General features: G+C 37.8%; 1 protein-coding gene across 1 annotated transcript in view; it reads left to right on the top strand.

The window, feature by feature from the left end:
- BIVM (basic, immunoglobulin-like variable motif containing) overlaps window positions 1-12,107 on the top strand; it is a 13,316-nt gene extending 1,209 nt beyond the window's left edge. Inside the window, 8 exon segments of the mRNA XM_009584762.1 lie at window positions 853-979; window positions 1,904-1,999; window positions 2,087-2,191; window positions 4,036-4,130; window positions 5,414-5,546; window positions 7,566-7,649; window positions 9,601-9,697; window positions 10,617-12,107. Of these exon segments, the coding sequence (XP_009583057.1) occupies window positions 853-979; window positions 1,904-1,999; window positions 2,087-2,191; window positions 4,036-4,130; window positions 5,414-5,546; window positions 7,566-7,649; window positions 9,601-9,697; window positions 10,617-10,907 (1,028 nt within the window). The 3' untranslated portion in view covers window positions 10,908-12,107.
- Window positions 12,108-13,036: the final 929 nt, after the last annotated feature.

A 13,036-nucleotide genomic window follows, 5' to 3' on the forward strand; every position in this document is an offset into this window, starting at 1 on the left:
AGATTGCATCTGTGAATCAGGCACTTGCACACTTGCTTCTCTTTGTCCTGTAATCTTTCTGCTTATCTAGAGCTGGCTGCAGATTTTCTCCTTAATGGGTGGGCTAGCTAGTCAAATTCCTGTTTTGTCTATTAGTGTGAAAGCCGTTTAGCAAAACTTAAATAGGGTTAGCAAATTGCCTTTTCGTGTGTACATGTGGCATCTTTAAAAATAAGAAACAATTGATAATATCTTACAGGATGGTAAGTTTTGCTAAAATATATGTGGTGTATTTCATTTGGATATGATGGCTTCAAAATGAGACAGAAATATTCCTGCTCTAGCATGTGGCCCAACTCTTTTCATTTTCCACTGTCACAGTGGCTTACAAAAAGGAAAAGACCTTGACAGTATATTATTCTCACTGAATTTGCATGTAAGTTTTCATCAGAAAGTGTAGTTGGTTACAGAGCTTGGCTGTGAAAAACAAATGTTTCATTATATTTCCCTGTGCATTTAATGTTAGGAGAGGGGAAGTCCATGTTGGTCTGAGAGTCTATTTCTGGGATGGCTGATTTGGTGCATTAGAATAATCAGATTGACTGCTCTCTCTAAACAGTCGGGCAGGTCATCATTAATTCCATTCAGAAAAACACGATGTTGTTTACGGAGCTAATGGCAGCTTTACAAACCCGTTGACAATCTTGATTATGCATTTGAGCTTTTTCCTTCAATTAATGTTTAGTCCCAGTTTGCACTTGCTGACACAACCAGCATCTCTATTTGAGGTGCATGCTGTTACTAAAAATATTTAAGAAGAAAGATGTAAAAGGTAAACTGGGCATTAATTTGTTTCTGTAATCTCTTTTGCAGGCAACATGAAGAAACAAGCGACAAAGAAAAAATCCCTAGACAAAAAAACCAAACAATACAGGGAATGTCCTCAGCGTTCTGCTCTTGAAGACGTGAAGGAGAGGAAAGTGTTGGACCTCCGGAGATGGTAGTATTTATGAATTGTATTGTAAAGATTATCCCCATACAGTTTGTCGGCAAACACTGTTGCTGGTTATCTGATTTCAAATTTCTTAATATGTCTTCATACTTTTCTTTTTATTAGAAATGGGGATATGTTAAATACATAAAATGAATCTTATAATTTCTACAAGAAGAATGAGAGCTTCCCTCCCATCTGTTGAAATTCTAAAAACGTTTTTCTTTCTGAACATTTTTTTCTTTCAATAAGGAAAAAATTTGTGTGGGGATTCATTGCTAAAAAAAAATGCAGGTTCCTTAGCATGGTCAGGCAAAAAGTAACCTTAAACATAGTACTGATATGTCTTACTGCTGATTTTTCTTTTGGCTGGGAAACACTTGATCAGAACCTGTCAGTTCTATACAACCTATATCATATGAATATAGTTCACTAAATTCACTTGGTTTAATGAATCCGTCTGGTTCTTACTGTATATCTGTGACATCAGAAAGTTAGAGTTAGCCTAGGGAATCTGCGACCCCGGAATGACATTCATTAGTAAATTGGTAGAGATGCAGCTTGATACAAGTTCACGTGTTAGAAGAGACTGGATCAAACTGTACATTACATTAGTACAGAACCATTTTGTCCTACAGGATCATTTGTACAGAACTCCCGTGGGGCTGTTAGAAATTTGACTTATTTATATAAAATAGGATAGTAGTATCTGACAAACTTAAAGAAATTGGTTAACGTATTTGCTCAATTTTTTTTTTTAAAGCATGAACTGCCTTTTTTGTTTTGTTTTGGTTTTTTTAATACAGGCAAGAGTAAAAGCATTTAATATAACATGGCACTTCAGTGGCATGGCACACAGAAAAGTAGTTGAGGTTGCTCCTGTAACTAAATCAAGAATGCTTACTAATGTGTTTGGGCTTTTGTTTGTTTTAGGTATTGTGTTAGCCGACCTCAATACAAGACTTCCTGTGGAATTTCATCCTTAGTGTCTTGCTGGAATTTCTTATATAGTACACTGGGAGCTGGAAGGTAAGTCACAAATAGGCCGCTTTGCCTCTAGAGAGTCTAAAATATATTGCTAATTACTTTATTAAACAATACTTTTTTTTTCCCCAGTTTACCACCTATTACTCAAGAAGAAGCTTTGCATATACTGGGCTTTCAGCCCCCATTTGAGGAGATTAGGTTTGGCCCCTTCACTGGAAATACAACTTTAATGAGGTATGTCTGGTTCTTTTGATGCAGCTAAATTTTTAATGTATGCAAAATTAACACAAAACTAAGAGATAGAACCTTTAAAAATACAGTAGTAGTTCATTTATTTAAAAAAAAAAGTGGCTGACACAGTCCTCTTAAGTTTTAGAATAATGAAGCATGCCTGGGTACTCTGACAGTGCCCATTTTGTATAGTGCGATGTTGCTACACAGGTCAGGTGAACATGAAATTCTATTTGATTTTTGATTCAGTTTGTTTAATGGTTGTGTAATACCCTAATGAATCCAGTCTCCTGGATTCCAGTTAGGAAATTTTTTCTTCACCCTCATTTTCCTGTTTTTGAAAATGCATGTTAAATCCTTGTTAATGGCACTGAAACAGCCTGATAAGGCAATTGATATACTAGTAGCTTTATGTAAAAATTAATTTAAGAATTGAAAATGAGCTAGTGAGTGCTGCACCTTTGCAGCAATGGAGCTGTTCAGGAGGAGGAGGGGAAGAAAAAAAGAAAAGGTGGGGCTGGAGTCACAGAAGGCTTGGACTTTCAAATACTGTTTCACTTCTGCTCTGCTGTTTCCTGATCTTGATGAGTTGGGTCTAAAAATTTTGTTTATTTTTGTTTTATTAAACTCATAAGGAATTTTAGGATTAAACAGGGCCAGAAGCATATTGTACTTGAGTGTTGAACATCTTGACAGGGCTTTGGTGTGTTACCCTTCTGAGAGATTTAAAAGTTTTGCAGTGTTCTTGCCTGTTTCATGAGTTGCATTTGATCTAGTTAGTATTTTTTGAAGGAGATGTATGTATATGTATGTGTGTATGTATATATATGTTGCACAGAATGTGGGTGCTGGATTTGAAAATGTGGCAGCAGTCTGTTCTTTAATGGTAGCATACTAGATCATTGAAGAGTGTCATGAAAACTTCCGTCTCTGCCTTAGGAGACTTGGATCCAGATTTTGTATCTCTTTAGGAGTATGTCAGGATATAGCAACCCTTACAGACCAAGCTGATAAAATGTTCTGTCTCTTTATGTCAACAGTCAATATAGCCAAAAGTTAAACTTGGAACTCTTCTTCCTTCTCCCCTGCGAGTGCCCTAAGTGCTGCAGAAAAGTTACCTTTATTAGGTTTTTTGTATGCCTGGTCAAGTAATTTTTATGTACCTGGCGGACTAGAAAACAGGAGGGCTGTGAGGCAAACCCACCACCCAACGTGGCTATATGATTGAGGTATTATCTTCAGAGAGATGAATTTGAATCTTCTAATGCGGAAAAGTAAATATCTGAGACAAAATCTTGGCAGACCTGTCCTCACTTACTGCTGCTGTGAGGAGTTGCAGTATGGGACTCCTGTGACACTTGGGCGTTGTGAAGCTTATGTGATAGAAGCCCAACGTGATATGCAAAAGTCTCACTTGGAGGGTCCTTGCCTTCTGATGTCTTAGAAGATTCCCTTTGTGCAGCTTACAAATCATGGTTGAAACTTGGCATTTCAGAATTTGAGTGTCTTTCTAAAAGCTGAGTAACTGAAAGTTAGAGATGACTGGACTGAACACAACAGGACCGATGTTTCAAATCCAGACCTTGGGTTATTATGGATCTATGTTGGGTCTGAAAAAGCAAGATGGAGAAAAAGGCTTTGAGTATTTATTTCTCTTTCTAGGATATGTTAAGTTTTGTTTGTATTAGGCTACTATGGTCATGTACAATCTATATACTAATGTGGTAGGTACTTAGTAGCATGCTGAGACTTTTTTCCTAAACTGTCAAGCAGAGGAAAAGTGAGAGGAAGGACAATTGCATTTAATAACTCTTGAGTTACTACAATCTTTAAGCTTATTGTTTCAGATGGTTTAGGCAAATAAATGATCACTTCCATATCAAGGGATGCTCATACGTTCTGTATAAACCTCATGGGAAGAACAAGACAGCTGGAGAAACTGGTACGTAGCTAATCCTAAAGCATTCATCTTACAGTATATAAACTGAAAAATCCTGCAATATGTAGCATTTGGCAGGACAAATTCTGTAAGTAGTACTTCCAGTTTGAGATAAGGTATCAAATAGCTCCAAGTTGCCTGATTTTTCTGGTTTTACTTTTTCTCTTTCTTTGCTAAAACTTTCATTTTTACTTTTATTTATATAAAATATATTCTGTGCTATATATTCTGCTATCACAGAACTGGAATTTTAAGGTATCCAGGGGGACACTGCACTTCCAGTTCTGTGTTGGTGTCCTGGAAGATGTGTTTGCTCTAATAGCCTGGGGGAGCAGCACGTTTTTATTTCAGCGTTTCAGAAATCTGTGTTGTATAAAAACTTAGAATGTACAGCACAAAAGTATTAATGTCTTTAATAAAGGTTTTGTACTTTTAAAAATGCAATTTTAAAGTTAGTGAACTCATCCGTTCTGCCTGACTTTAGCTAACATCTGTCTCCAAAAGTTAGGTGATTATTCTCAATTAGCTTACGAAGCTGCATTTTTATGTTTACTTTTAAGTGTGTTACCTAAAGAAAAAATACACTTTCATATACAGTTTATTAGCCTTTGGTATAGTCTGGGTAATTATCTTCTAAATGGAAGGTTCTTCAAAAGGATAAAATCATGCTGAAAAATTTTGGGGGAGATTATTAAAGTGGGAATCCCCTTTTTGTTCATGGTATCCCATTTGAGAATTCTTTCATGTTTCAGTGCCTTTTCCAGTCTTTTCCTGAAACTGAGCACTGCAGTCACATTACAAAATATTGCATGCCCAAGCGTGGGAGCTGTTCCTGAGACTAGGAAGCTCCAAGAAGCTCATGATACCAAAACGTTTGAAAGCTTTCAGGGGTTTCAGCAGTATCATTGATAAATGCTACATCTGACTTGGGGCAGTGGGACTGCATTGTGTTGCAGTGTGTATTTCCTAGGTTAAGAGACACTTTTGGTTCTTTTTTTTGCAGAACACGTAGTTTTTAATATGACTTTGATCTAAATACAATGCATACTTTATATTGCATTTCCCTTGTACAGACTGTGTGGCAGATGTTATTTTTTTGTACCAGGCAGGAAATTAAATACTAAGAAGTTTGAAATCAAAACTGTATTTTGTGCATGCCTGTCAGGTCATGTCCTCTAACTTGAAAAACAGTGTAACTATTTTATGTTATCAAATAGGTCTTTCTTGCTGGATACTTTATGCAGGATCCAAAGCACTCTGGGCTGTAACCTGGTCTTTCTTTGTAGCTGCAGGGGCTCTTGCAAAGCTAACACGTGGACTCAAAGATGAATCAATGGCCTACATCTACCATTGCCAAAACCATTATTTTTGCCCAATCGGATTTGAAGCAACCCCAGTAAAAGCTAGTAAAGCATATAGGTAAGATATTGTGTTTATGCTTATTTTAGTGGAGAAAACGTACAGAAAAATTTACTGCAAGTTGATACTATTTTTTCTCCCTAAATAACATGAGCATAAGAAGACAATCCCTGACAAAACTAGCAGATACCGATAGTGGGGAGTGAAAAGAGTAGGTCATTGGTGTAAGCTGAGCCTCAACCTTGCACTTTGCTTACCAAGCAGTTTACCTTTGGCTGTGTTGAAGATGTAGAGTCACATCAAGGAATGGAGAATGCTAGCTCTGCTTTTAGAGTTCAAAATGGTAATTGTGTGGAGGTAATAAAGCGTAATCATCTGAATCTAATTTGTTCCCAGTGTGAGACTGTGACCATTAATGAAAGCTTTTAGTATATGAACAAAAGAATACAGAAGTTTTTTGTTAAGACTGCATTCACTGGCATGCCATGTGAGTGAGAAGAGTTTGGAAAATATGCCGCGAACAGAAGTCCAACACATCGGTCTGCTTAAATTTACCAAAAGGTTAATGGCTTGCTTACTTGATCAGTTACTGGAAGAGTGAAGTTAAAAAAAAATTGTTTCCTAGATCAAAAATGCAGTTTGAGAAATAATATGGTCCAGTGTGTGGAAACTTAACATGCCTTTGAATTTATATTGTTTACTAATGACTGAGAGCAAAAATTTCAATACTTTACCCATGGTTGAAATGGATTCTCAGTCCCTACTGATGTTATTTTTAAGTCAATATTAGGTTTTCTTCCTAGAAACACATCTCTTCTAACAATGTAACATGAAGTAATGTGTTCAAGGAGCTTTTACAGCCCTATTTTAGGCGGGAGGTCAGACCAGAAGAGCATCCTGTTCTCTTCATATCTTCTAGTATCTGACTGGGAAAAATTGTGTTTGGATTCCAGAAGCACTATAAATTGATTCTGCAGCAGTTCTTGTTTACCTGTTTTTACATTCTAGTTACAAAGGAAAGCTTTTCTTTAAAAATCAAGCTAAGAAATGTTTAAGTTCCAAAAGAAATGGGCAGATAGGTTGCTAGGCTGAGCTTAGGAGACAGTTCTTAGGTCACCCACAGACTTCCTGTATGATCTTAGGTTGCTGGATTTGGACTCGGGAGACCTGGGTTCAGTTCCCAGTTCAACCACAGACTTCCAGTGTGACTTTAGGTAAGTCAATTAATCTATCCTGTGTCTTGGTTTCCCATCTGTACAATGATGGCACACATTGTTATTTTACAGGGAATTGTAAATAAACAAATTATTGCAAGCAGTAAGGCCATATGCTGTCTACTTCCCTAGGCGGAAAATTCTCAGTTTTTGTTACAGTTGAAACTGGAGTAGTTTTTCATGGGATAATTATACACAGGAAGTCACAGAACAAGCCTCTGTATCTCAGCAGTCTGCTCTGATGTCTGTCACAAATTTTCCCTGACAAAGGTACTGCAGGCTTTGAGTTTCTTGGAAGTTGCTCACAAACTTGAATGAGTATTGGTTGAGGGTTTTGTTTTTTAATGTGTGGTATTGGATGCTTAGGAGGAAGGGATTGAAGTTACCAGTTGTTTTCATACAGGTTACCCTACAGCTGTTAGTAACAATTGTCAGCTGGGGTGTAGTTTAAAAATAGTGGAAGGGGGCTCTTTCGTGACTCTGTTGGACATCACAGGTAGGAGGAGGACGTTTGTTCCACCTTTGTGTGGCTTTCCACAGCTCTTATTTCCATTGTTACTTATATATTTATATTTGGATCTTACACTAGACTGCCTTTCATCTGAGTAACACTATTTTTTAGGAAGATCTGTCTTTTTCCCAAATAACAAGCAATAGTTTCTATCTTGCTTCCAGGCCTTGTGAAACAAAGAGTTTCCCTGTATGAAATTGCAAACGCTATAGCGCAGGAGCAAGTTTTCAGTTTGGCTGAGGAAACAATTTTAAATGTTAGCAAATCCTAAAAAGAACAATAGAATGTTAATCTCTCTTCTTCTTTTTAGTATGCACAATAAATCTTATTAGCATTGTATCTTCTATTGAACAGAGGTCGTGTCTTGCAGCAAGAAGTAGAATACTGGATCTTAATTGGAGAGCCGAGCAGAAAACATCCAACAATACACTGTAAAAGGTACGTTACTTGGTAAGAATTTAAAACAATATATTTCCTTTCAAAACAAATTGTATTTCTCTACAAAGGGTCACCAAGCGACTTTATAGTTTTTTTGTATGAATATACTATACTTCTAACAGAAACAGGTGCTGTAGTGAGAAACTTCATGTTTTGACCTCAAGGCTGGCTCTGCAGTTTTGTATCACGTGGCAGAACACGTGTGGGCTGCTGAAAGCCAAAGCCTGTTTCTCTTGTTTGAGTGTGACACAGCTCTCATTAGTCAGGAAGAAAAGACACCTCCGCTGTCTGCGATCGTGCCAATTGCGACTTACAGGCTGTACGAACCTTGGAGGAGTTTATGCTGCAGTTGAGGACGTACACAGGCTGTGTCTGGGGTGTGCACAGGATATTATGCTGCTGCCAAGATCTCCTAGCTCAGGCGCAGGTACAGCCTGTACTCTGTTGCATTATTAGCTCATCTATGCATTAAAACAATACATTTATGATGGGGTCTGGCTCACACGAAGTTGGTGTCTGAACTAGATGTACATTCTAGGAGAGCTAGAGGGTGCCATGTAGAAATTCCACTGATTAGTTATATTTGTCATGATAAAATTAATAGAACAGCTTTCTCAGCTTTACTCTCAGCCAGTTCATAATGCCTAACACTAATTTCTGAAATGAGGGAACAGTGCAAAAGAACAGTATTTCTCAAGAAACCAATTCCGTGGTCAAAACTTAAGTTTTAGCAAATAGCTTCTCTGCCACCCCCTGAGTTAATTATGGAGTGATTTTTCTTGATACATTAGGAAAAGAGCTGTGGAAAAAAAAAATAAAGATCACACAACTACTTCTTTGTTTCCTCTTTTTTATTCTCGAATTATTTTGAAAAATTGTTTGAAAGAGCTTATCTGACGGTTTCATAGCCAGTCAGCTCTATCCCAGTACCTAAAACCCAGATATCTTTTTTTGTTTTTTTTTTGCTTTGTCAGTGATATGACTATGTCAATAACTGTAAATAGCTGGGTATTTTGGACTAATGAGATTAAGCGCAACAAAATAAAAATCACATTACACATGTGGCTGCTGTGCTGAGAAATGGTGTACTATCCATCCCACTGACAGAATTTTGTCCTGTGGTATATGAGCTACAAATGGCACAGGAAAAGGTTTCTGAATATAGAATACAAACCTTTGTAATATTTTTTTTGGTTGTGGAGACATTCTTCCTCCTGCCACAGTCCCAATGAGAGCTAGCACAAAGTTCTGTGCTTAAGGTAGGAGGGCAAAGGTTGGGGTAGAAATGGATTTTCTGAACTGGGAGGATGATCTTAGAGAGAAGCAGGTAATTAGACATTGACAGAACTGAAAAGGCGATGTGTAGGCTTAAAGAGGTCTGGAATATGGGAGTATTTGTTTCAGTTGGGCTAGGAGGAGCTATGAAACTCTGAAGAGGTGAGTGAATGAGGAATGATTGAATTGATAGTTTATTACAGATGGGAATTAAATAAAAGGGAGGAGTGAGTTATGGTGAGAGCTGTCTGGTAAAAACAGATTTAGTGGGCGAAAAAAACAAACTGGGATTTGAACAAAATAATATAAAAGGGTAAGAGAGGATTATATAAAGTAAAACCTAGTGTTTCTCCTTGCCTAAACCACACTTTGCATTTTCCTTTGACAAACTGATGAATTGGTAAGGGTAAGCAACGCAACTAATGACTCATGGTGCTCTTAGTCATTTTGGAAGGTGTTTCCCAAGAGCAGGTATAATCACTGAATGCTTTGATTAAAAGTGACGCTTTTATATCTAGCTTGATGCCTCCAATACTGAGGCTTTTATAGCTTTACACGTTCGTTTATCTTTAAATCACTGATAAGACTAAAGCTGCAGATCTGTATTTGCATGTGTGCGTACATGAGTCTTAGTGGTGCTGAATGTCAGCTGAGTAGTAATAATCTTATTCTGTAGGTGGGCAGATATTGTCACTGACCTAAACACCCAAAATCCAGAATATCTAGATATTCGACACCTGGAGAGAGGATTGCAGCATCGAAAAACAAAGAAGGTAAGGTAAACTTATTAAGATGGGAGGAAATTCATGGTACATTTTTGGCAAACTTATTTATACTTCAGCAGTAAGATAACTTCACTAGAAGAAATTTGCTATGAAGTGTTGCTGAAGACAAAAGTCAAATGTGGGTACTGACATACCAGAGTCATTTATATTTACTTGCAGGACAAGATACAATACAGCAGTAGCCTGGCATATGCTAGGATGAACCAGGATATCTGCATATACAATATATTTGGTCACAATATTTAACGTTGCTGGCTTAGAATGTAGCTGCAGCAAGTATAGAAATACTCTACAGACAAATGACAGATCCTTTTGGTGCATGGCCTTCTAGCCACATGTAAGGAGGAAAGAAAGTACAGCAGAGTAAGATCAAACATAAAAAAATGCATGTGTGTCTGTTGTGTGGACTTACTGCCAATACATACAGCTTTCTTTCCTATAGATAGGGCTATATCTCGTGGGTGGGGGTTGTGTTTTTGATTTGCAGATTGAAAGTCTATGAGAAATAATAGGCTGAAGAGATGATTTAAAATGTGGAGATCCTATGGAAGACTGTGTCAGTAAGATGAGAAGGGACCAGAAGAGCTAATTTGTGTGAAAGTGGCCGGACAGTAAAAAGACTAGCAGAAGATAAGTTATACTTGCCCATGAAAGTTAAAAAGGGTAACTTAAAAAGATGAGAAAGAAGGCAGTAATTGAATCTGGGAAACAATCAAAATTGATTGAGCCGAGTTGGTTGTTTGAGGATACGGTTTTGTGGGGGTTTTTTGTTTGTTTGTGTGTTGTTGCATATTTTTTTTTGTTTTCTTTTTTAAAGAGGTCTGTTGCCCGCCAAGATGTTAATTTCAAATATCTATCTATGTTACAAATGCGTGCATTTAACAAAGAACCTTTTTACTTTGATTAGGTTGGAGGAAATCTTCATTGCATCATTGCCTTTCAGAGACTTAACTGGCAAAGATTTGGTCCTTGGAATTTTCCATTTGGAAACGTTAGACAAGATAAACAATCCCATCCACAAGGACAAGGAATTTCCAAATCTGAGAGTGAAGACAATATCTCTAAGAAACCACATGGACGACTGGGTCGATCTTTCAGTGCTGGCTTTCATCAAGAATCTACGTGGAAGAAATCTAATCTTCGTGAGAGGAGGAACAGTGGGTATCACAGTTATAATGATTATGATGGAAATGATTAAAATTAACTTTAGATAATAGAGTTGATATATTAAAGTTAGTTTTAATCAAGATATATTAGGGATCTTTAGTCTTAGAATACATATGAATAGAAATTATGGTATAAGATACAGCTTCATAATTATTAAATAAATCTCATGATATGGCTGCAATGGATGAGATCTGATGTATAAACTGACAGATAAGCACAAATTATTGTACTCTGCAATCAAAAGTAAATATGACAGCAAAATCAATCATTTCTTTTGAAATAATTGTACTATGTCCGGATCTGTGAAAACAAAAGGGCAGATTGAAATTAGTCAATGTAATAAACTGACTTCATTGGAAATACTTAGTATGCAAAAGCATGAAAATTTATTATGTGACTTTATAAAAAGGGTTATTCTGAAAGTAAACATTGCCTTCCTTTTTAACACTCTATTTTATTAAGGCTGCCCATATCCAGTGAAAACAAAAAAAATCACATAGGTTAGAAAACCCTGTCAGATTTACGAAGTGAATGTACGTTCTCCATTTAGTTCCCAGTAGACTTCTGTCAGTCAGATAATCATATTTTGTCAAGTAGGTCTCAGTTACTTTTCCCTTAGCTGGATGCCTGTTTTAGACTGAGAGGAATCGCCTGTGGCAGGGAAGGTTCGAGGATGGACCTTCTTTATTGCTTTTGCTCTGTGGGTACAGCGGCTGAATTCTTATCCTGGAGCCTCTTGAGAGCACGGACTCACTTAACACAAGCTTGTGAAATTCAGTATTAAAAAGCTGTGTTTACCGTTATCCAAATGAGCCAGTTGAACACTGCGTTCTGTTGGCAGTTCTTTTCCTCGTTCAGTCTTAAAACCTCTGTCATTTTTCTGCTGCTCTTCTGATTTTGTGTGAAAGTGATGCAAGTGCCGAAAACTGCTGGCAGCCCTGATGATACTATATACCTCTCAGCCAGCAAACAATTCAAGCTTTTTCAGGTGTCCATGTGCAGTCTCTATTTTCAATTATTTTTTTCTAATTTGAAATGTATCCAGTTGTTTGCTCAAACACATCTCAACAGTTGTAACTTCTGCGTACAAATGTTCATACCTGCTCAAGGATTAATTTTTTGACATAAAAAGATTTCTCATGGAATGCAGGGGTTTTGTAGGTTGCTGCTTTTGTTAACCAAAAATGGGAGACTTTTAGACTTTTGTTCATTCAATAAAATTTGTTTTCTATTTTGTTGTTTGCTTTTCATTTGTCTTGGGAATGGTGACCCTACGTTTAATGAAGATTTTCAGGAAAGCAGGTAAACGAAGGGTCAGAATTGCAACCCCTGCTTAGCAAAGTAATCCTGGAGGTAGGATCTCGTTGCTCATAAGGCTGTGCAGCCTCTGTGACTTAACCTCTGATATTTAACTTCCCAAGATCTGCAGGCTCGTGACTGAACAAAACCCATAGGTTTTGAAAATGTAGATATTTTCCAGATGAACTATTTTCAGGCTTTATTTTTGTAAGCTGGATTTGGGCTGAGGACTCAAATCTCTTTAGAATACTTGAGCTGTGTTCTTTAGGGCACTTCAGGGTTAAATGAGTTATATAAATGTCTCTGAGTTTTGCCTAATAATGATAGTTGCACTGAGGAACAGGGAGTTGCCTCTCTGATATGAGCTTGCTGCTATTCTTAAATGGGTGTGTTTGATGGACTTTATTTTTACAGTCACTTTGTTTTGCTCTTGTTTGGAGACTGTCACGCTTCTTCATAAAATAGGTGGCGTCTTTAATTCTTCCAGCATTAGCAAAAGACGGAAGATGCGTGTCCCTGGAGATGTGCTGCTGGGACCTAGGAAAGGCTGCCTGCAACCTTTCCTAGGGATTCTGTGGTGGGAGAAGCGGGGTGCGGTGAGGGGCACTGGGGATGTGGTGGGAGCGGAGCGGGGAGAGCGTGGGTTGCGGGGGAATTCATGCTACCTGTCCCGTTTGGCATGCTTCTGAGAAGTCGGGGAGATGCCTAGGCGGCTAAGTGCTGCCAAAAAAAGAAAGAAAAAAAAAAATGTGGCTTTTTTTCTTTTTGCGTTGCGTTCGGTACCTCACCTCCGGGCAGGCGAGGAGCCGGCGGGCAGGGTGCCTCAGGCGACAGCGCGCCGCTGCGGTCCCTCCGCCTGGG

Source organism: Fulmarus glacialis, unplaced genomic scaffold (genome assembly GCF_000690835.1).
Source record: "Fulmarus glacialis isolate BGI_N327 unplaced genomic scaffold, ASM69083v1 scaffold36929, whole genome shotgun sequence".
Lineage (NCBI taxonomy): Eukaryota > Metazoa > Chordata > Aves > Procellariiformes > Procellariidae > Fulmarus > Fulmarus glacialis.